The following is a 24,931-nucleotide window of genomic DNA, read 5'->3' as shown; positions in this document are numbered from 1 at the left end:
GACCAATGTCCTGGAGTACCACATCTGAAACAAGAACTTTCATATCTTTTTGAGTGATTCTCATTAACACTTGTATTCTCATGATGCCTTTTCAGTGGATGGTTTGGGACGCTCTTTTGAGATGAGTTATAAAAATAACTATCTCTATTGTTTTCAAAACCACGGCCTCGACCACGACCACAGCCAATTCCACATCCACGTCCACGTCCACGACCTCGACCTCGACCAAAACCTTGTCTTTGAATTTGATTTTAGTTTCCAGGTTTAAATTCATTTTTACTTACAGCATTTACTTCTGGAAATGATGTTGATCCAGTGGGTCGGGACTGATGATTTCTCATTAATAGCTCGTTGTTCTTTTCCGCCACAAGAAGACAGGCGATGAGTTCAGAATATCTAGCAAAATTGGACATGGTGGTACTAAAAAAATTACGATGCATTTTATTAGTTAATGAATATTGCAATACAAAGTAATGGATAAACAACAAGTACAAGCATTTGTAAAAATAAAGAAAACACACGAGGAGGATATTCTCCGATAAATAAAAGACTTGTGAGTATGATAACTAAAATAATTAAAAATAACCTTAGGAAAGCCATCTTCTTTTTCCTTCGAAAATTTTAGTGAAGAATAATTTTTAGAGAAGAAGAGAAAGTTGGAGTGATTGAAAGAGTTTGTGAGATAATATTTATAAGGCAAAAACTAGCTGTTTTGTTACCGTTGGTGTACAAAAAAATAAATGTATGTATTTGTATAATTTTATGGTAATAATATGGTGTATATAATATTAGACATGTTTAAATAATTATGTATATCATATCAAATTATTATAATGAGGTGTCATAAGTTATTTTGTTTAAAAACCTTATAAACTTTTATACTTGTCGTATCCCTTACCGGGAGTGTGGGATGTCGTCTTAACATCCTCCCAGGATTTATAACAAGTTTTTGAAAAATTTATTTTTATTATTTCTAATAATAACATTATATTATATATTAAATATATACATAATAAATAAATAACAGTAAAATAAATATTATTACTTTTGTTACCTTTTTCTTCTGTTTGGAGCTTGAAAATGTATGGAAGACTTTTAGAGCTTCGTGCTGATAACGTGTTGTGAAAAAATAAAAATTTATGGTAATAAGTAAAAATCTCAAACTCTCAAAATTTACCAAACTACACGCTTTATAATAGAAATCAAATAAAATAGATTTTTTTTTTAATTTTATTATGCTATCCATGGTGATTCAATGGAATGATACATAAATGAAAAAAAAAAGAAAAGCCAAACGAAGCATATATATTCAAGTAATATGTATAAAATTCATTAATGCCATCGTTAATGATTTAAAACGAACGAACGGATCTTGTTCTACCCATAGACATTTCTCAATGTTAGAAACCAAAATCATGACAACTTCAACATGGTGCGATCAGCCTCACCAACTTATTATCTCAAGCTACATACATACTTTTGTTGCTAAATTTCTGTTTGCCCTTTAAAAATCTATAAACAAAATTCCAAATATTTCGCATTTTATATAGATATATAATCGGCTAGATAATGATTAGATTAATCGGGACCGGCGTAATTCGCCGAAGATGCTCTCGTACAAGAACCACGACCCTCTGTCGGATCTCCGGAGTTTCTTGACAAGGTTCGACAATGAGTTGTTCTAGTGCCACGGCTTGCTTGACCAGAAGAAATAATAAGCTTAATTCAACTGGAGACCCTATACATCCTGAGAGTCTCACCTCTTTGAGATGGCTATGTGGTTCAACTATCAAATATCCTCTTTTAAGTTCCTCCATTATAGAATTATGATACCCATCATCAAAAACTTCACAACTCCTCCACAGAAGCTGCAAATAAAACACATTAATCAAGATTTTGCATGCCATCCATATATATATATATATATATATATATATATATATATATATATATTATATATGTATGTATATGTCAAAGGTGAAACCAAACTTACCTTTATCTCAATTTTCTCCAAGCTAGGACATTCCCAATACGCAGGAAAATCGAGAAGAATACTCTTGCTACCATTCAAACAATTAACTTGAAGCTTGAGATGCTTTAAATTCTTTAATACGGGAATGGGTGGATATATTACGTGACGCTGCCAATGGTAGAAATAATAATATCATCAATACAAATAATTAAAAGATAAAAGTAACACTGATACTAATTGATTATAATACCACGTACAGAGCGTTCCACCGAGATGACATTAATGTGCAGTAGTTGATCAAGAATGGGAGACGAAATGCTCGGGAAGATGAGGCCAAGTAAGTGAAGTTGGTCGGACGAGTTGAACTCAACAAGCTTTGGGACATTTTGGAGGAGAATTGAATACTTCGGCTGTGAATACATATGATGCAATTTATAACATGTCAAAGAAACAAGGTTGATCATGTCGCGAACCTCGATCGATATGAGGTTCCTAGAGGAAGAAACTTCCAAGCTCTTCAACTTCGAATGTCCAACCAACGACACTTTTTTCAACCTGTGAGAACCCACGATGGACAAGTGTTCAAGAACAGTACAGTTCGAAATGAAAAACTCAACATCTCGATCATCTACATGAAGAGAGCATAGAGACAATTTTCTGAGTGACTTGAGGCCCGGAAACAACCCTAAGTCTCCACCTTTTCTCTTAATCAAAGTCCTACGGGGAAAAGTGTAATAGCCAGGCATAGCTTTGTTTTGATAAATTATTCGTATGTCGATGCTTTCTACTTCTTTTTCCAGCAACAATGGCAACCACGTCTTAATATTGCCTCCCTTCAGATAGGGTGTATGAAATTTGAATTCTTTCAAAAACCGACAGTCTTTGTTTGAAGATAGGAAATCATAAGCCTCCTTCATGTGGTTCGGGAATTCCTTTTCCTGTGATTGTCGAAAATATTTGTCTTTTGATTCTTCGGAGGGATGTCGAGTGCTGTAGGAGAGCCGAGTGATGTAAGTGTAGAGGTGGCGCCAATGAGTAGATAGGATGCTAGGTGGCGATTGTTGTGGAAATAAAGAAAACAAAAGGATTTGAAAATGAATTACAGAGGAACAATGGCAAAAATAGTGAAGAATATTTATCTTGAGAACCAAACTATTTCCACACATTATTTCAGAAAAGAGAATGCCATTATATAGGCTTACAACCCAACGTTTGCACAACTGAATTATCTCAACAACTAGAGATTTTATTGGCACTACTTATTGACTAAATAATAAATCTAAAAATATCAAAGACCAAGTCCCATTACTTCTTTGAATCAGTCTTCAACACTCTCCCTTGATTCAAAGCTACAGACACCTAGTTGATTTCTGAAATACATATGTTTCTTGCATGGAAGGGATTTCGTAAATATGTCAGCGACTTGTTCATTTGTATTGCAAAACTCCAAGGTAATCAACTCTTTTGCAACCAACTCTCTGATGAAATGAATTCGAAGATCAATATGCTTTGTTCTTCCATGGTATGTTGGATTCTTGGACATAGCTATTGCAGATTTGTTGTCACAATAAATCTTAGTTGCTTCAATTTGCTTATGCCTTAGATCTTCTAGAATTCTTTGCAACCATACAGCTTGACATGCTGCTGAAGTAGCAGCTACATACTCTGCTTCGGAAGATGACAATGCTGTTGTTGCTTGCTTCTTTGAACACCATGAGATAACAGCTGAACCAAGCCTAAACACATAACCAGATGTACTCTTTCTATCTTCCAAGCACCCAGCCCAATCACTGTCTGTAAATCCAAGCAATTTAAAGTCTGAATCATGATCATACCATAACCCAAAATCAGTTGTCCCTGCAATATAGCGTAGCACTCTTTTTGCAGCACCTAGATGATGTTTTGAAGGAGAATGCATAAACCTTGATATCACCCCAACTGAAAATGCTATATCAGGCCGAGTATGAGTCAAATAAATCAAGCCTCCAACCATACTTCTGAAATACTTTGAGTTTGCTGCTCCAGTGCCATCATCAAATTGTAGTTTCTCATTTAAATTCATTGGGGTATCTGCAACTTTACAATTGATCATACTGAATCTTTTGAGCAGATCAGTAGCATATTTTTTTTGTGAAACAAAAATCCCATCCTCAACTTGATTCACTTCAAGGCCAAGAAAGTAAGGTAATCGACCCAAATCTGACATTTCAAATTTCTTTTTCATGCAAACTTTGAATTCATTGACAAGAGCAGAAGATGACCCCATATAGATCATATCATCTACATAAATACATATGATCAAAATATCATCATTACCTTGTCTCTTCAAGTATAGTGTGGGCTCATTTTTACTTCTTTCAAAACCATTCTCAAGAAAATATGAGTCGATTTTGCTATACCATGCACGTGGCGCTTGTTTCAACCCGTAAAGAGCCTTTTTGAGCTTATACACCTTGTCTTCTTTACCATGAATAATAAAACCTTCAGGTTGGGTGACATAAACATCTTCTTGCAATTCCCCATTCAAGAATGCCGACTTGACATCAAATTGGTAAATAGGCAAACTTAAATAGGCAGCTAGTGCAAGTAAAATTCTTACTGTTTCGAAGCGTGCAACCGGAGCAAATGTGTCTTCATAATCAATTCCTTGTTGTTGGGCATACCCTTTTACAACGAGACGAGCTTTATGTTTATCAATGGAACCATCCGAATGATACTTTGTTCTAAACACCCATTTGACTCCAATAGCATTTTTTCCTTCCGATAAGTTCATCAATTCCCAAGTTTCATTTTTCTGAATTGATTTTAGCTCTTCTTCCATTGCAACACGCCATTCTTCTTTTCCTACAGCTTCCTCAAACTTAACAGGATCAGCAACAAACAAAGCTTGAGTTGAATTATAAATTTCCCTTAATGATCGAAATTTCAATGGTGGTGTTTCATCTGAAGATGAGCTACTGCATACAGGACTTGAAGTGGTTGAATTTGAAGGAATTGAACTTGAAGAATTCTGCTGCAAAGGAAATTCTTCAACTTGTGGAGTTTCAATTAATGATGGAACATCAATATGAGCACCTCCAGATTCTTCTTGCCATTTCCACTTTTCATCTTCATTGAATATGACATTTCTGCTAATAATCACTTTGCCAATGACAGGTTCATACAGCCTATATGCTTTAGATTGTGTACAATAACCAACAAAAATGCATTTTGTTGATTTATCATCAAGTTTGCTACGATTATGTGAATCAATCAAAGTATACGCAATACAACCAAATATTTTTAAATGACTTACTGAAGGTTTCTTACCACTCCAAGCTTCATATGGTGTTTGATTTAAAACAGCCTTGGTCGGTGATAAATTTAGTAAATAAACTGATGTAGCAACAGCTTCGGCCCAATATTTATTTGGAAGTTCTTTTGCTTTAAGCATGCTCCTTGCCATTTCAACCACCGTTCTATTTTTCCGTTCAGCTATGCCATTTTGCTCGGGTGTATATGGAGCAGTCAACTCTCTGTGCAGCCCCTGCTCTTCACAAAACTGAATAAAATTGTTAGATAAGAATTCACCTCCTCTATCAGTGCGAAGTGTCTTTATGTTTCCATCACTTTGCTTCTCAACAAGTGCCTTGAATTTTTTAAATGATTCAAATGTTTCTGACTTGAGTTTCAGAAAATAAACCCAACTCATGCGACTGTAATCATCGGTGAATAACAAAAAATATTTGCTTCCTCCAAATGACTCAGTTTGAATAGGACCACACAAATCAGCATGAACAAGCTCCAAACGATTTGTTGCTCTTCTAGATTTTCCAATAGGAAACGATCTCTTGTATTGCTTCCCATACACACACCCTTCACATAAATCTAAAGACTCGATGTTAGGCAGCCCGGAAACCATTTCTTTCTGACTCAGCAATTTCAAACCTTTAATATTCAAGTGTCCATAACGCAAGTGCCACAGTCTGGACTCGGTGTTTTCTTTGACAACAAGGACATGATTTTCAACACTAGAAACTTCAAGAGGAAACAATTTATTTGGCATCATTTTAACATTAACAATGACTTGATTAGATTCTTTATTTCTAATCACACATGAGCCATTGTCAAAAAGAACAGAATACCCATTACCCATGAGTTGCCCAACACTCAAGAGATTTTGAGTTAAATCCGGAATGAGATAGACATTACAAAGGAGCTTAATATTACCATGGCCATCATTTACTGCTATAGTACCTTTTCCTTCCACTTGCATTTGTTTGTCATCTCCAAGCCTCACTTTTATCTTGTATGACTCATCAAGCTCCTTAAACAATGCCTTTGATCCTGTCATATGATTAGAGCATCCACTATCCAAAAACCAAATATTGTTAGTAGACTTTGCATCTTCTTGATAAGCCATGAACAAATTTGCCTCTTGTTCCTGCTCCTCTGCATAATTTGCTTGCCTATTTTTATGCCAACACTGATCCTGCACATGCCCATATTTGTTACAGTAGTTACAATATGGGACATTAGTTTCTTCTTGTTGTTTGAGGTTACTTTGCTTATCTAGTTTCCAACAATCAGCCTTTATATGCCCAAATCTTTTGCAATAGTAACATTGAATGTTTTTGTCACCTCTTCCTCTGCCATAATCATCTCTGCTGCGTGATCCTCCTCTTCCACATCCTCTACCAGTTGCATTTCTTTGCTCATATTTCTGGTTTGAGTTACCCCCCTGTACATGAAAGGCTTTTTCTTCAATTTTTTCAACCGATTTATTTATTCTTACCTCATGAGATAGTAGTGATCCCATTAGCTCATCAAATGAATATGTTGATAAGTCCTTAGATTCCTCAATTGCAGCTACAACATGATCAAATTTTGGAGTCAGACTTCTAAGCACTTTCTCCACAATTGTTTGATCAGAGATTTCTTCTCCATAGGACCTAAATTGATTGACGATTTCAGCAACTCTGGTCAAGAAATCTTGCACGGATTCTCCTCCTTTCATAAGTAAGGTTTCGAAATCCCGACGAACCGTTTGAAGTTTTACAATAATCACCTTCGATGTACCTTGAAACGCACTCTTTAATGTTGTCCAAGCTTCTTTTGATGTATTTGCACCAGCAATTTTAGAAAAAATTGATTCATGGACAGCTTGTTGGATAAAGAATAATGCCTTTGCATCTTTCTTTTTGTTTTCTTTCAGTCTTGTTTCATCATCTGGATCTTGGTATCCATTTTCGACCAATTCCCACAACTCTTGAGACTTGAAAAGAGTTTTCATTTTAATGCTCCAGAATTCATAATTTTCTCCTTTGAATACTGGTATGACTGGTTGAGAGATGCTTACAACATTGCCATTAGTTGCCATGAGTTTGAAACCCAGTTATGAAAGAACCTGGCTCTGATACCACAAATGTTGTGGAAATAAAGAAAACAAAAGGATTTGAAAATGAATTACAGAGGAACAATGGCAAAAATAGTGAAGAATATTTATCTTGAGAACCAAACTATTTCCACACTTTATTTCAGAAAAGAGAATGCCTTTATATAGGCTTACAACCCAACGTTTGCACAACTGAATTATCTCAACAACTAGAGATTTTATTGGCACTACTTATTGACTAAATAATAAATCTAAAAATATCAAAGACCAAGTCTCATTACTTCTTTGAATCAGTCTTCAACAGCGATAGCTTCTCGCCATGTCAATCGAGAGATTATGCACACAAGAACATCGTCCGGTAACTGGCTGATCTTGTCCACCTCCCGGTTCTCACTCATTCTGAACAACCCAAAGAAAAGAAAGGAACTGTACGTAAATATCCAAGTTAAAAACCCTTTTACAAATAGAATATATTTGGACTCTAGAAATATGTAGTAAACTAAACAATTATAAAAAGAAAAGAAATATCACCAAACGAGTTTTGGGAGATAAAACAAACCTCGATTCCTGTCTGTACAGCAAAGATGTTGAATGGAAGAACTCCGACGGGTTTACTCTTTTGATTATTACTAATGATTAAGGAGAATTCTTTGTTATGTCAAGAAAAGATTAATCAACCGACTGAAACAAAATTAGCAAAGCAAAACCGAAGTTTTTAGAGAATCTGTTAACTTAGACCAGTTTAAATCCACCTAAAATCAAAAATTAAAGAGAGAATTATAGGTTTATCGACGTCTGCAGATTCAAAAGTTAAAGAGTTATGGCAGCGGTGGAGAGAATTGAGAAGCAAGGATGAAAGTGAAGGGGTGGTTTCCGTGTCTGTTGGTGAAATTGTAAGCCCTCTATATATAAATTCGATTAAAAAAAAAATTTTAAATCTAATTTTCTTAATAATTTCTTTTATATACGAAACTGATTATGCTAATTTTTTAAAATTCAAAAACAATAGGAAGATAGAATATCTTCGGAAAACTCAAAATTATCTCATGACCACATTAGATTAGTATAATTAGTTGCTTATATATTATTAATACTAATAACTTTTCGTATATGTTATTTTTTATGGTGATTTTTTTATTTTAATTTTAATGCTTCCTTATAATGATTTTTTATATAAGTAAATTATCGTTTAAAATTTTTAAAATTTGGATAAATATTACAAATATTTTTTATTTGGTTTAAATTTTTTGGAAAATGGATATGATAGTGATAAGATGATACACAAATTTATTAAAATATATTTTTATAATATTTTTTGCTGAATAGAAATATAGTATTTTTATAATTTTATAGGGTTATTTTTGGTATTTTAAAAAATTTGTCATTACATCAAATTTAGTTATTCTATGTCTCAAATTTAATAACATAGCATAGATAATTTGTGTAAGGTTGTCTCATATGTATTTGTGATACAAGTATTCTATTTGGGTTACTAATGAAAAATTATTATTTTTTATGTCAAAATATTATTTTTTTTATTGTAAATATTGAGAAAGTTGACCCCTCTCACAAGAGACCTACTATTAATAGATGTGTTCAAAAAGCGATCGTGCTGCGTGTTATAAATTTACTATAATTTTTAAGAGAAAATTCAGAGAATGACTTTACAATCCGTTGTATTATTTCTCATATATAGTTTATTTTTATCGGTCCATTTATTTCGTGACTCATTTTAATAAATCTAGAAAATGTGTTATTTTATGTAAGAACATATGGATGTCATATTGACTCATTTCTACAAACCTTTGGGATTTACCATCACATCTCAGTGAATGAAAAACCACCAGAAGAAATTACGAATGAAAAAGGAGAAGAAAAATGAACTCCCAATATCAAATGATGGACTCCTAACCTCGTGGCTCTTCGGAACCATGACAAAGGATGGCCTTAGCATGATTTTCGGAGAAGCAGGAAATGCTTTTGATCTATGGACATCACTAGAACAACAACTACTTCCCATCACCGTCGAAAAAGGACATCTGAAACATCAGCTGATGATAATTAAGAAGGATTCTAGTCCACTTGGAGAATACCTTGAAGAATTTAAATTCATATGTCATAATCTTGCAGCCATTCTGAAACCAGTTTAAGATCTTGATAAGGTCTTCCACTTTGCAAGTGGCTTAGGTGCCCCGCCCCGTACACAGATTTTCAAAATGCACACGAGTTGGAAGACTTGGACATCAAACAAAATAGTACCAGTAATAAATAAATGCAGACAACCATGTATAACAGTAAATGAAAAATGGTTTTGTTATAGAATCTTGACGAATGATTCGTCTACGTCTCCATTTCTCGATCAAGAACGATTGAACGTCACTACTAGAATAAATGCTTATGGTGACATTCATAAATGTCATCATATTCAATATTTAGTGACATTTAAGTTTTAGTGACACCTCCAACAAATGTCATCTATTTCAATGTCGTCTTAAATTCCTTGACATTTTTTAATGTCGTTATAAGATATTAACAACTTCATACGTGTTACTAATTATTTATATAATGACACTTTTAAATATCAGGAAAACTCATGTTTTAAAAACATTTATACATGCCTTGTTATTATAGTAATAATGACAAATTTATATGTCAGTTAAACTCATTTATAATGACAACTACAAGTGTCGTTTATGCTATTTATAGTGACAATAAAAAATGCCATTAATGATAGGTTATAAGTTAATTATAATGTCTCATTATGTAATCTGTAGCGACACTTACAAATGTCTTATATACTAGTATATAAGGACATTGAAAATTGTCATTAATAGTTGTTTAAAATCACTTTTTTGAATGTCTTCATATGAGTTTTATAATGACATTTTTTATGTACATGATTTCATGTTCTATTTTGACAAAAAATGTCATATTTTATGAAATGTCATCGATTTTCAATATTTTCATGATATAATATTCAAAGATATAACAAATTAACATAAATACAAATTTTAAAATAGAAATTAAATTGTTAATCAATAATTGTCATTGATTTTGCAATCATTAATGTATAAGACTGACAAATTTGTTACCTCGAAAAACATCTATACCCCAACAAATGCACCAAATGTATTTAGTTTAACAACTAGCAAATAATTAAGTCTTGTAAAGCAAAATATAAGCAAACTTGTGACGCATCTTCATCCTTCAACCATCTCATCTTAATCAAAATCCAATATTCTTGTAGAGATCAAGTCGAGAGTGTCGAAATGAATCCTAACAATGGAGAGAGCAGCAAGTATGGACCCGGGAAACAGGGGAGTGTAGAAATTCCAGAATATCAAGAATTTTAGTTCTCAACCACATAATTGAAAAATATATCCTAATAGAATGAGTATAGAAGATTGACTAACCACAAGTCCATCTGCCATCACTTTCCAGAAATGAATCATCATCCTTCGCAAGACAAGAAGGGTGATAGGATTTTAGACATTGCCTGGAAAAAGAATACGCATTCATTATAGATATTTGTAGAGAAGTTTAGTAATCCTCATCTCTCTTTTTTGTAACCCGAGAAACAAGCTAATATCTTTGAAAGTGATGATCAATTCAAAAACTTTGTCAAATTCAAATTTGACAAGAAACAGAAGTGGACTACTTAATTCACGAGATTTCATAAGACCTTCATCAATGAACTTGGGTGTCATTCATTTATTCACCTAATACACATACGTGACATCTTGGGAGCAACATTAACCATGTGATTCTAGCATTAAGAGATTATTGGATAAATCAAGCACAAAAGTATAAGAAGGATGCATTTGCTAACCTCATAAACAAATATTTACACAACATTTTATATGATCAAGCATTAAAGAATCAATACTTATCTTTATTTAATGCGTCTAGTGATTCTTTATGCGAAATTTGTGAAACCGGTTGGCGAAGAGCGGTAGCACAGATCCTTTGTAGTTCTTGTTGGAAAATTTGATGTTTAATGAATGAAAATTAATCAAGTAAATCAATATGTTTGATTGGAAAAATTCGAAACGAAGAACGAAACTTAATGAACGAATATTAAGTTCGTTGGTTCTGAAATAAACTCGAAACAAGTTCATAAAATGTTGAACAAACTTAAAACGAGTAGTCGGAACATGTAAGGGACGAAAATCGGAGAAAAAAAAAAGTTGCGCATGAACAGTAGCAGGCGCGCACCTGCACGCGGATCTGCGCGCAGGTGCGCGCGGGTGCGCACGCCTGCCGAGCGCTCTCGACAGCGCGCGAGCAGAGGTGTGCACAGACGCGTCCAATCAGATTTTTCGAGCTTTTCTGACATTTTTTCATTCATTTGGCATTGTTTGATGCTTGTGATCAGTTACAATGGCCAAAGGACATCCCTATGAATGAAAGATCATGTTTTTCACGTGAAAAACATTAAATGTTTGATATTTTGAAAATCAAACATACATAACATATCATATGCATATTGTCTTCTTCCTTCTTCAACAAGAGAGAGTTTCTTCATTTCTTTGTGAAAGAACTTGAATATTTGAGTGCTCATTATTCAAGAGTTGTAGTTGTATATTGGGAGAAGATTGCCACAAACCTTTAGCACATTGTAAGGGGAAAATTCTTCTTAAGGAGAAAGTGTTCAACACTTGCCTCTACAAAGTCATTCCTTTGTTTTCTTCTTGCTTATCCTCTCATATTTGAATACCACAAACAACAATCTTAAGAAGAATTTTGTTTTTTTATCATTTGCAAGAAGAGTCTCAATGGCATCAACATCTACAACACCACATGCAACCATTGCACAAGGAGAGAAATCGGAGAATTTTTCTGGTGTATATTTCAAAAGATGGCAACAAAAGATGCTATTCTATCTCACAACCTTGAGTTTGTCAAGGTTCTTAAAGGAGGATCCTCCCACCGTTGCTGAAAACGAGACAGATACCAACATGAGGGCCGCTTTGGATTCATGGAACCAAAGTGATTTCTTGTGCAAGAACTACATCCTCAATGGACTTGACAATGCATTGTATAATTTGTACTGTCAAGTCAAGACTGCCAAGGAACTTTGGGATATGCTTGATAAGAAATATAGGGCGGAGGATGTGGGCTTGAAGAAGTTCATTGTTGGGAGATTTCTGGACTACAAGATGGCGGACTCAAAATCTGTGATGAGTCAAGTGCAAGAACTACAACTTCTCTTGCACGAGATTCATGCGGAAGGAATGAGTCTAAGCGAGTCCTTCCAAGTTGCTGCGTTGATCGAGAAACTCACTCCATTGTGGAAGGATTTCAAGATTATTTGAAGCACAAAAGAAAGGAGATGAGATTGGAGGATTTCATTGTGAGATTGAGGATAGAAGAGGACAACAAGAGCACCGAGGCCAAAGCAAGTAAAATGACGGCACAGGTGAATATTGTTGAATCGAGTTTCCAAGGGAAAAATAGGAAGTTTGAGAAGCAACCACAACAAGGCCAACAACCACCAAATAAGACGAAGTTCAAAGGCACTTGTTATAACTGCGGAAAACCAAATCACATGGCTAAAGATTGTAGGAAGCCAAAGAAGGGAAATCCTCAAGCCAATGTAGTTCAAGAAAGGTCGGTACCATTTGATTTTTCTCAACCCGATTTGTCTGCAGTTGTTTTAGAAGCAAACTTGGTGGAAAACCCAAACGAGTGGTGGGTTGATACTGGACCAACTCGACACATATGCTCAAACAAGGGGATGTTCTCCACATACACTCCATCGACCGGGAGAAAATTATACATGGGAAACTCCGCTACATCTGAGGTGGTGGTGAAACGACCTCGATTTTTTTTTATCATAAATCATAAATTCTAAATATTAAGCTAAATAAAATAATTTAACAATTTAAATCTCAAGTGCATAAAATAAAATCATAAATCATCGGCTAACCAAAATTCCTAAATAGACCTTCGAAAAGATCGGCTAACAATAAAAATAAAGCATAAAAATATCTCTAATAAAAATCATTAGCAATATCTTTAAATCATAAATCTATCTAGCTAGTGCGGAAACATAAAGGTCCTCGGGTGTGTAGTATTGCACTCGATCGACTCAATCGTCACCACCTCCAAATATCACCAAATCCTGCATCATAAAAACCTAGTGAGACTAAAGACTCAACACGTTTTAAACATAGATAACAAATAATACAAATACATCCACATACATTTAAAAATCATATTTTTATTTAAAATAATCTTTTGAACATAAATAAACCATTAAAAATTATTTGAGCATAAATAAATCATAAATAGTAAAAATCATTTTAAAATAACTTTAAACATAAATAAATCCTTTAAAAAAATCATTTAAAAATAGCTTTAATCATTATCATATATCATAAAATCATTAAAATCGTAAAGATTTCAATCATATATCATTTTGGGTGAAGTTTGATCCTTGAAAGTGACTAGCTTTTATCCTTTGGTCGACTGCAGTCTTAGCTCCACATGGCCCATGAGGGTATGCACTAGGCTCCACCGTGGAAATATGATTGTTGGGGTTCCCTCGGGGGCCTTTCCCCATAGACAGGTTTCCTCTGGGGCCTTTTCCCCTCACGTTATCCCCACAAAATCATATATCATATTTTTTGTCACAGTCAACTCACATTCTTCAAAATATTTTTCTTTTTCTTTAAAAATCATAAAATAAGACAGCTTTCCAAAAATAGTATTTTAAACACTATAAATTGCACAGCTTTACCATAAATCATAAAAATACATATTATCATCAAAATCATCATAATAAATCATAAAATATCATTTTACAAGCATTATGATCCTTCGGGGCGCTGCCAAGCGTTTTCGTATTTTCCTAAGTGTAAAAAGACCGTTTTGCCCCTGGACGTAAAAATTCTTGAATTAAACCAAACCTTAATATAAAATTCTCAAATTAAAAACTTAGACTTATAATAGTTATTTAAGCTTAAACCTAATTTTTCATGATTTTATAAAGCTTAAAACTAGGCGTTTCAATTAATTCGTTAATTAACGTTTTGTGCGGCGATTAAATCCCGGAAAAATTCCAAAACTCGTTATTTTGATCCCAAATTTTAAAATTAACCTTTCTAGGATTTATTCTACCCTTCCAAGTCATGAGTCACACCCGTGGACCCATGTATTCAATTTTAGTTCCTTAATTTTCGAAATTGACACAATAGTGAACCCACCGAGCCATCTCTCAATTTACTCGAGCCACGCCCGAGCCGCCTCGAGCCAAACCCGAGCCAACCCAACTAGGCACCCTACTGACCAAGCCCAGCCCAAATAACAAGCCCCTAAGTCGCTCAAACTCCCCTGGACAGAAGCACCAATTTCTGCATGTGTGTGGGGTGTGTTTCCTTGGGTGTTAGGACTCCTAACTAGTCTAGGACTCTCCCAAACGAGCCACCACCGAACCCACCTGTACCTAAACATCCCTGGACCACGACCAGCCCCTACCCAGACCATCCCAAAACCTGAACCCAAGAGGCGAAGCTTCTGAACCGTGACAACCAACTTACGCATAGAACTTGCTGTCTTGCTTCCTTCACGTTCTCTCGAGCCAGCGCCCAGCCCAGCCACTCCAGCCCCTGGCCCAGCCCTTGCCCATCACCCTAGGACCCTATAGGACCCTCCTGAATTGCCCCTGCCGTGCTGCCCTCTCTCCCGAATCACAGCAGCCGCGATCAACACATAGGGGAGAGTCCTAGTTCACTAGGACTCTTCCCTAGCCACTCCCACGCACCTAGCCGCCCTAGGACCCGACCCAGCCCTAGAGTACGACCCTTAGGACCCAACCCCCTGACCTGGTCGAGCCCCATGAACCCATGCATAGTGATCGTACCCTTGAACCTCACCTAGCACACAAACCTCAAAGAAAACTTACGGTTCTTACTTTCTGATTTTTAGCCAACGATTTCCAGCCTCTAATTTCTCAATTAATTATCATGTTTTGGCTATAATCATTCATATTTTATCATGCATTTGCAGCGTGTCCGTCGGAATCAAAAACGTTTTTCAAACAAACATAAAATCGTTGAAATTTTGAAAATATGCATCCCGCCATAAAATAATCGAACACCAACATTTTTTTCATGCATAAACAATTAAATCAAGCATATTATGATTTGTATTATGTTAAAAGTGTTTAGAAAACGTGCCTTTGCGTTTATAACGCTCGATTATTCGATCTTCGGCGAGGGTGTGACGTTGGACGACCGGACGACCGGACGACGAAGAACACAAGCTTTTCTTTCTTCCTAAATTTTGAAAATCTGAATGGTGTGTGCAAAGGTGTTTCTCGGCTTATTTGGAGGCTGAAATCTCAAGTTTTTAAAACCTAAAACACTTATTTATAATTTAATTAACATATTAATGGGCTTTGGTTTTGGGCTTGCATGATTAAGGGTAATTGGGCCTACTTAAATTAATTAAATTGGACCCAATAATACTTAATTAAATAAAACATAAAAGTTTATAAAATAAGTTTCCCAAAAATAATATTTTTGATATTTTAAAACTCTTTATTTGCCCAAACCCGGCTTTCCGGGAAAAATCGAGCTCGATTCGTAAAATAATTCGAATTCCACCATTTTTAGAAAATGTAAATCATTTTTAATCATATTAGGAAGCCTTGCCATTATTTAATGAAAAAATACATATTATTGTCTTAGTCGTCCCCGGTCTCCTTTTCCCTGCCTATTATCGAATTTCGTATAAAATCCTTATTTTCATGAAATCATGTCATATAATCATTTAATCATGCAATTTTACATTTAATCATATAGTAAACATCATGCTAGCATTTAAAAGCAATTAAATAAAACAATTAAGCAATTAAAATACTTTTGCATGCATGCGGTTTACGTGGACTGATTTTTCGGACGTTACAGGTGAGCACCGGAAATGTGATACTGAAGATGACATCGGGTTTGGAAGTAACCCTTATTGATGCACTTCATGTACCGAACATAAGAAATTATTGATGCACGTCATGTACCGGACATAAGAAAGAACCTCGTGTCGGGGTCTTTGTTGGTCAAACATGGGTTTAGACTAGTATTTGAGTAAAACAAGGTTGTATTAACAAAGAATGGTCATTTTATTGGAAAAGGATATCTCGATGAGAACCTTTTCAAGTTGAATGTAATGGCTATACGCCAAAGTGTTGTTGAAAGTAATAAAGACAAAAGTTTTATTTACTTACTTGAGTGTTCTCATTTATGGCATGTTCGTTTAGGACACGTAAATTTTAATACCTTGCAATGTTTAATGAAACTTGAATTATTGCCTAAACACAACGTCGATCCAACACACAAATGCGATATATGTGTTGAAGAAAAAATGACCAAAGCACCTTACCACTCGATTGAAAGATGTACAACTCCTCTAGAACTAATACACACCGATCTTGGTGATTTAAAGTTTGTACAAACTAGAGGAGGAAAAGATACTACGTGACATTCATTGATGATAATACAAGGTACTGTTACGTATATCTTTTGAGGTCAAAAGATGAAGCTCTTGAAGCATTCAAATGTTATAAGATCGAAGTTGAGAATCAACTAGGCAAACAAATAAAGAGGGTTCAAAGCGATAGAGGGGGCGAATACGGAGCACCGTTTGATGAATTCTGCACATCTGTGGGTATAATTCATGAAACGATTGCTCCTTATTCACCACAATCAAATGGCATTGCCGAAAAAAAGAATCGAACTCTGAAAAAATGATGAATGCTATGTTAACAAGTTCAGGACTACCCCAAAACTTGTGGGGAGAAGCAATACTATCGGATAATCACATCCTGAACAAGATACCCCACAAGAAAAATGACAAGTTACCTTATGAATTGTGGAAAGGTCACAAACCTTCCTACAAGTATCTCAAAGTGTGGGGGTGTCTAGCAAAGGTTGAAATACCAAAGCCTAAAAAAATTTGACCAAAGACGGTCGACTGCATATTTATCGGATATGCACATAATAGTAGTGCCTATAGGTTTATAGTGCACAAATCTGAAAATGTAGAAATGAATACGGGCATGACACTTGAGTCAAGAAATGCAGTATTTTTTGAAAATATATTTCCTTGTAAAGAGAGGAAAGAAAATAGTTCTAGCAAACGAAAACTTGAGATGGAGCATGAAGGTCAAGTACCTACACATGATCCAACTCTAAATGAAAATGCTATACCATTGGAAGGCTCTTCAAAATAGCAAGAGCCGAGAAGAAGCAAAAAAGCTAGAATCTCAAAGTCTTTTGGTCCAGACTTTCATACTTTTATGTTGGAGAAGGAACCAAAGAACATACAAGATGCTCTGGCTAACCCTGAAGCTCCTTATTGGAAAGAAGACATCAACTCAGAAATGAACTCTATTTTGCAAAACAATACTTTGGAACTAGTGGATCTTCCACTAGGTACCAAGCCATTGGGATGCAAATGAATATTGAAAAAGAAAATGAGAGTTGATGGAAGTATTGAAAAATACAAAGCCAGGCTTGTGGCCAAAGGCTATAGACAAAGCAAAGGTCATGATTTCTTCGACATGTATTCACCAGTTTCAAGAATAACATCCATTCGTGTGCTCATTGCTATTGCAGATTTGCATAACCTTGAGATACATCAAATGGATGTCAAAACGGCATTCTTAAATGGTGAACTTGAAGAAAAAATATATATGGAGCAACCTGAAGGCTTTATTGTTAAAGGACAAGAAATCAAAGTCTGTCGTTTAATTAAGTCACTATACGGACTTAAACAAGCGCCCAAGCAGTGACACGAAAAATTTGACAAAGTAGTATTGTCAAATGGATTTAAGATTAATGAGTATGACAAATGTGTTTACATTAAAGGCACTCGAGAATCTTACGTGATAGTATGTCTATATGTGGATTACATGCTAATAATGGGGAATAGCCAAGAGTTGATTGAGGGTACAAAGAATATGTTGACAAAACATTTTGATATGAGAGATATGGGTATTGCTGATGTAATTATAGGGATTAAAATCTTTAGAACTCCAGAAGCAATAGTCCTATCTCAGTCTCATTATGTAGAAACAGTGTTAAAGAAGTTTAACGCTTATGACTCTACCCCAGTAAAAACGCATTTATACGTAAATGTCCATTTGGCGAAGAATCGTGGAGAACCAGTTTCCCAACTGGAATACTCCAGAATTATTGGAAGCCTTATGTACATCACTAACTGTACTAGATCGGACATCGCTTGTGCGGTTAACAAGTTAAGTCGGTTTACAAGTAATCCTAGTGATGCACATTGGAAGGAGTTGACAAGGGTGCTTAGATATTTAAAGCACACCTCAGAATATGGACTAAATTATACAAGGTATCCTACAGTTCTTGAAGGATACTGTGATGCAAATTGGATTTCTGAAACCAATGACTCCAAATCCACCAGCGGCTATGTATTTAGCATTCGTGGAGGAGCTGTCTCTTGGAGGTCATCGAAACAAACTTGTATTGCAAGATCTACTATGGAATCGGAGTTCACAGCCCTTGATAAAGCTGCAGAAGAAGCTGAATGGCTTCGAAACTTTCTAGAGGACATTCCATGTGGGACAAGTCCAGTGCCAGCAATCTTGATACATTGCGACAGTTAGTCGGAAATTGCAAGGGCACAAAACAGTAGGTACAATGGCAAGTCTAGACATATTCGTCGAAGACATAATACTGTACGACAGTTGATCTCTAATGGAGTTATATCTGTTGATTATATTAAATCAAAAGATAACTTAGCGGATCCGCTTACAAAAACATTAGATAGAGATCAAATGTACTGTCTGTCAAGAGGAATGGGCTTAAAACCTACCAAATAAAGTTTTCATAGTGGCAACCCAACCTTGTAGATTGGAGATCCCAAGATCTTGGTTCAATGGGACAACTAAGTTATGAGAACTTGAGGAATCACTCCTCATTCATAAGACGATGAGTGAAGTTGCCTACAAAGGTAGTGAGGTTAAGTATTGTACTTTTAATGATTCCGTATCTTGCAAAAGCGGGGTAAGTAGAATACCCTTTTACAAGGAGATCACCTATGTACGTGTGAGGACGGGCCGCCTCAATGAAACACGTATGAAGCGAAGATGTGTTCCATGGCCAAAACTGGCACAATCGATAAAACAAAATGGAAATGGAAGGAAGGTTATCATGTGGGTACAGTTGTCTGGTTTTACATGAACCGCCAAGAAGTTCAAGACATCACGTTCACTTCGTGGCTTAGTAAATCCGATTGTATTCCACTAGGGCAGGTTCAAAGCCAAAAGCTACCTCTCCTGATGTGATAATTTATGTATATACTCTCTCTTATGCATCACGAGCATTCATGCATTAATTTCATTCATGTGGGGGATTGTTGGAAAATTTGATGCTTAATGAATGAAAATTAAGTAAGTAAATCAATATGTTTGATTGAAAAAATTCGAAACGAAGAACGAATATTAAGTTCGGTGGTTCTGAATTAAACTCGAAACAAGTTCATCAAATGTTGAACGAACTTAAAACGAGTAGTCGGAACATGTAAGGGACGAAAATCGGAGAAAAAAAAATTGCGCATGAACAGTAGCAGGCGCGCACCTGTGCGCGGATCTGCGCGCAGGTGCGCGCGGATGCCAGTGGCAGGCGCGCCCCCGTTCGCATTTTGCGCGCGGGTGCGCGCGCCTGCCGAGCGCTCTCGACAGGCGCTGCCGAGAGCTACTCGGCAGCGCGAGCAGACGTGCGCACAGACTCGTCCCTTCAGATTTTTCGAGTTTTTCTGACATTTTTTCATTCCTTTGGCATTGTTTGATGCTTGTGATCAGTTACAATGGCCAAGGGACATCCCTATGAATGAAAGATTGTGTCTTTTCACATGAAAAATATTAAATGTTTGATATTTTGAAAATCAAACATACATAACATATCATATGCTTATTGTCTTCTTCCTTCTTCAAAAAGAGAGAGTTTCTTCATTTATTTGTGAAAGAACTTGAATATTTGAGTGCTCATTATTCAAGAGTTGTAGTTGTATCTTGGGAGAAGATTGCCATAAACCTTTAGCACATTGTAAGGGACAAATTCTTCTTAAGAAGAAAGTGTTCAACACTTGCCTCTACAAAGCCATTCCTTTGTTTTCTTCTTGTTTATCCTCTCATATTTGAATACCACAAACAACAGTTCTTGCTAAGACTGAGACTATATGATTAAGTGAATCCGGCCTAGGTGGTCAGCTCCATCAATAGTGGCAAGACCTCGTTCATCCATAGCAGAGGCTTTACGCGGTTCTCAATTGCCACCTCGATACACAAGTTGACAATCTTGCTCCCAATTGCTATTGCTTGTGTTAATCTCAAACCCCGTCTTTATAAATTTCACAAGAGCAAAAATTTTCCGCAATCTTGGGAGGATTTAAAAGCAAGTAAACTTCTTGAATTTATCCAAAATAACCAACTCCTTCTCAAGAAGCTTATATTTGTAAACACGACAGCCTTGATAGCATATATAGAATAAGAAGACCACCGAGCATATCTATAAAGTACAAGTCACCGGAAAACGCAAATATGCAGCCAAATGCATCATTGTCAAAAAAAATTAAAATAATATGATAAGGACATCATACAAGATCATTATTTTAGAACATAAAACATCAAATAAAATCACCGATTACATATCATGAATGTGCCAATAACACTTATACGTGAATGTGCTACTAACATTACAAGGTAGGTGTGTAGGTGATAAACAAAGAAATTAATAGCCCATCGATATGAACAAAGAAAACAATCGAACTTTATAAAAAAAATTGGGATGACACACAAAAAATGATACAATCCTCAAAGAATACTATCAATCATTAGAAAAACAGAGCCTTTTTTTAATAAAATTTGTGTTAAATCAATGAATCATGTAGGTGTTGAATCTTGGTTTTCTACACGCCCAAACGCAGCGGAAGTTTTAAAATTTTATTTATTTTGACAATAAAAATATGTTTTGCTTTGGGCGTTCGTATAATTTTAACAAAAACATTCATAGGATGTTAGAAAATTATACATTTGTGAATTAATCACGTGGCTCCAACTAATCCGGTATAAACGGATTAGCTCTTGGTGAATCCCTACGAACTTTCTTCAAGAGAATAATTTCTTTTCTTCTAATTAGGTCCACGACTGGATTGTTTGATCATCTTCCAAATTGCACTAGAAATATTGGAAGATATTTAACGTAGGAGAAAATTATTTAGAGACGGCTCAAAAACTTTTCTCAAAAGGAGGTGGCCGATTTTTTTCTTCGGAGGAGGAGAGGTTCTCGAAAATTTGTGATCTTGGAGGCTATGTTTTTGACTTCTCAACCCCTTTTAAAAGTAACCCTTGACCTATTTATCATAGTATAATAATTGGGCCCTTTAATTAACGATAATGGGTTTTGATTAATTAATTGGATTAGTCCAACTAATCTAATCAATTAATCAAGGTCCGTTAATACTTTAATTATTTAATATGTTGGGCTTATACTCTTATAAGCCCATTAAACATATTATCCATCATATTTAATTTTCTAATCAAGAAGCTCTACTTTTGAGTTTAATAAATTAAATCATTATAAATTCAACATTTGAATTTATTATTTAAATTATAAATTCAACTAGTTGAATTTTCATCACCTCCAAAATTAAATATTTAATAAACCCAACATTCAAGTTTAATAAATTAAATTCTCAAATTTTATAAATTCAACTCCTTGAATTTATTCTCTCAAAATTTAATTATCATAAATTCAACTATTTGAATTTACTATATAATATAAATTCAACTTCTTGAATTTATTCTCTCAACGGGAACAAACGATCTAGTGCTTGTTTGACCCTCAATGATTCATGGATACAACTAGCCGTAGGTTCACAACTCTTTGTGATTCAAGACATAATCTTTTATTCGGGCTTACTCTAGTTAGCCCCATTCTTTTCGTCAACACCTTGATCAAGAATGTCAGAACTCATTTCTGATTGCACCCATCGGATCATTGTAAGAGCTTCTAGTAGCATCGCCCCATGATCCCCTAGGTATCACCGATAGTGCCTGCAAGAACCAGTCGATTATGATTAACGTACAATATGGTCCATTCCTCTCATATATCTCGATCGAATTTGCAACCATTGGTTCATCGAGGGTTGCATATTAATTCGATCATAATGTGATAACTATAATAGTGGCATCGCGTGTACTATTGGATAACTCTTTCTCTAATGTACATCAAATACTCTGACCAGAGATTCTATGCACTATTATTTCATAAGATAACATATGATATCCACACCCGCAGGTGAGCGGCGAATCCCCGACTACAATGCACTGGCTCATATGTGTCCTAAATATACCCAACCTTGCCACCTGATGACTCTCCTGGAGCCAGTAAACGAGTCAAAGCACAACCCTAGCATATAGAGCCTCAGTGTTGTCCCAAGTCGTAAGGACTAATGAAGTACAATCATAACCATTGACTTATCCTCTCGATGAATGATAACCACTTGGAAAGTCCGAGGGAGGGTTGTTCGGTATAATCATCATATGACTACCCATCTGCATGTTTGGACATCTCTATGCCCTTACCAAGAAATGCAGTACACAACATCACAGATGCTAGTCTCGAACTCAAGCGACCTTTATCCATGTTTTAGGCGGCTGAATCGACTAGGAACAAATTTAGATCATACAGTGTTCACAAACGAGTTTCAACATCGAATTACGATTCATTTGTATTAAAGTATAATCAAGGTCTTTATCTATGCTTGATAGCATGGGTATACAGATAAAGAAATAACAAACCATGAAATAATGAATTATATTAAAATAAAGATTGTTCTTTACAACTGAGTCGATAAAATCACTAGTCAACAGTTGACTTTCAGGGTATCTACTCTAACAATCTCCCACTTTCCCTAGAGCCAACTACCCATAAAATTTAATCACATTGCTTCACGATGCTTCTCAAACAATGGTCTTGGTAAGGGCTTTGTAAGTGGATCAGCAACATTATCTGCATAGGGGATTCTTTCGACTAATATGTCTCCCCTTCCCACAATCTCCCGGATGATATGGAATTTTCTCAGTATATGTTTGGATCGCTGATGAGACCTTGGTTCCTTTGCTTGCGCAATGGCACCAGTGTTGTCGCAGTACACCGGGACTGGATCAACTCCATTAGGAATAACGCCCAACTCTTGGACAAAAATCCTCATCCAAACTTCCTCTTTGGCTGCAGCAGATCCAGCAATGTACTCAGCTTCAGTGGTGGAATCCGCAACGGTGTCTTGTTCGGAACTTTTCCAAGATACAGCAGCACCATTAAGCATGAATACAAAACCAGATGTCGATTTCGAATCATCTACATCACATTGGAAGCTAGAATCAGTGTAGCATTCCAATTTTAAATCTCCACTCCCATAGATCATGAACAAGTTCTTAGTCCTTCTCAAGTATTTAGGAATGTCTTTCATGGCCTTCCAATGCATTGGACCAGGGTTCTCCTGATATCTGCTTAAACACTCAAAGCATAAGCAACATCAGGACATGTCGATATCATACCATACATGATACTACCAATGACTGACGCATATGGAATTCGTGTCATCATCTCTATCTCTTTATTAGTTTTGGGACACATTGCCTTAGATAGAGTAACACCATGACACATTGGTAAGTATCCTCTCTTGGACTCTTCCATAGAGAATCGTTTTATAATGGTATCGATATATGTGGCTTGGGTGAGCCCCAACATCTTTTTGGATCTATCTCTATAGATTTGTATTCCTAATATATAGGATGCTTCACCCATATCCTTCATGGAGAATTTACTGGCCAACCATACTTTAGTTGATTGCAATAATCCTACATCATTCCCAATGAGCATGATATCATCAACATAAAGTATTAGGGATGTCACTACACTCCCACTAACTTTCTTGTACACACACGGTTCCTCAGGATTTTTAACAAAACCAAACTCTTTGATAGTGATATCAAATTTGAGGTTCCAACTCATTGATGTCTGCTTGAGAACATATATTGATATCTGAAGTTTGCATACCTTATGCTCACTTCCCACTGATGTGTATCCCTCAGGTTGAGATATATAAATTTCTTCTTTGATGTCTCCATTGAGGAATTCTGTCTTTACATCCATTTGCCATCTCATAGTCATACCATGCTGCTATGGCGAGTAGTATTATAATTGGACTTAAACATAGCAACTGGTGAAAAAGTTTCCTCATAGTCAATTCCTTGCCTTTGAGTATAACCTTTTGCAACCAGTCTTGCTTTGAAGGTCACTAGCTTCCCATCCGCCCCAAGCTTTTTTTGTAGATCCATTTGCATCCTATGGGAATGATTCCCTCAGGTAGATCCACTAATGTCCAGACTTGGTTTGAATACATAGAGTCAATTTCTGACTGCATGGCTTCAAGCCATTTGGTTGAATCAGTATCAGATATTGCTTATTTGAAATTCATTGGATCACATCCAACACAAGACTCATCATGGCCTTGTTCATGAAGAAGCGTATATGAGTATATCTTGCAGG

The 24,931-nt window shown here is 35.7% G+C and overlaps 2 protein-coding genes and 1 long non-coding RNA gene across 3 annotated transcripts in view; 1 reads left to right on the top strand and 2 right to left on the bottom strand.

The window, feature by feature from the left end:
* Nucleotides 1–1,438: 1,438 nt before the first annotated feature.
* LOC140818000 (uncharacterized) lies at nt 1,439–3,138 on the bottom strand. Its single transcript, XM_073177797.1, has 3 exons — nt 2,230–3,138; nt 1,994–2,140; nt 1,439–1,868 (listed from the first exon to the last, which is right to left on the bottom strand). Exons 1-3 carry the CDS (start codon nt 3,136–3,138, stop codon nt 1,563–1,565), a joined length of 1,362 nt encoding a protein of 453 aa, XP_073033898.1. The 3' UTR covers nt 1,439–1,562.
* A 15,129-nt stretch (nt 3,139–18,267) lies between these two features.
* Nucleotides 18,268–18,981, top strand: LOC140817999 (secreted RxLR effector protein 161-like). The gene has a single exon (XM_073177795.1). The coding sequence runs from the start codon at nt 18,268–18,270 to the stop codon at nt 18,979–18,981; it is 714 nt and encodes a 237-aa protein (XP_073033896.1).
* A 1,626-nt stretch (nt 18,982–20,607) lies between these two features.
* Nucleotides 20,608–24,931, bottom strand: part of LOC140818821 (uncharacterized) — a 29,688-nt gene continuing 25,364 nt past the window's right edge. Inside the window, exon 2 of the long non-coding RNA XR_012115068.1 lies at nt 20,608–20,884. This is a non-coding gene — a long non-coding RNA (uncharacterized lncRNA). The remainder of the gene's footprint in view (nt 20,885–24,931) is intronic.

This window comes from Primulina eburnea, chromosome 17 (genome assembly GCF_022965805.1).
Source record: "Primulina eburnea isolate SZY01 chromosome 17, ASM2296580v1, whole genome shotgun sequence".
Taxonomy (NCBI): Eukaryota; Viridiplantae; Streptophyta; class Magnoliopsida; order Lamiales; family Gesneriaceae; genus Primulina; species Primulina eburnea.
Note: the sequence above shows the minus strand (reverse complement) of the source record. Positions and strands in the feature narration are given on the sequence as shown.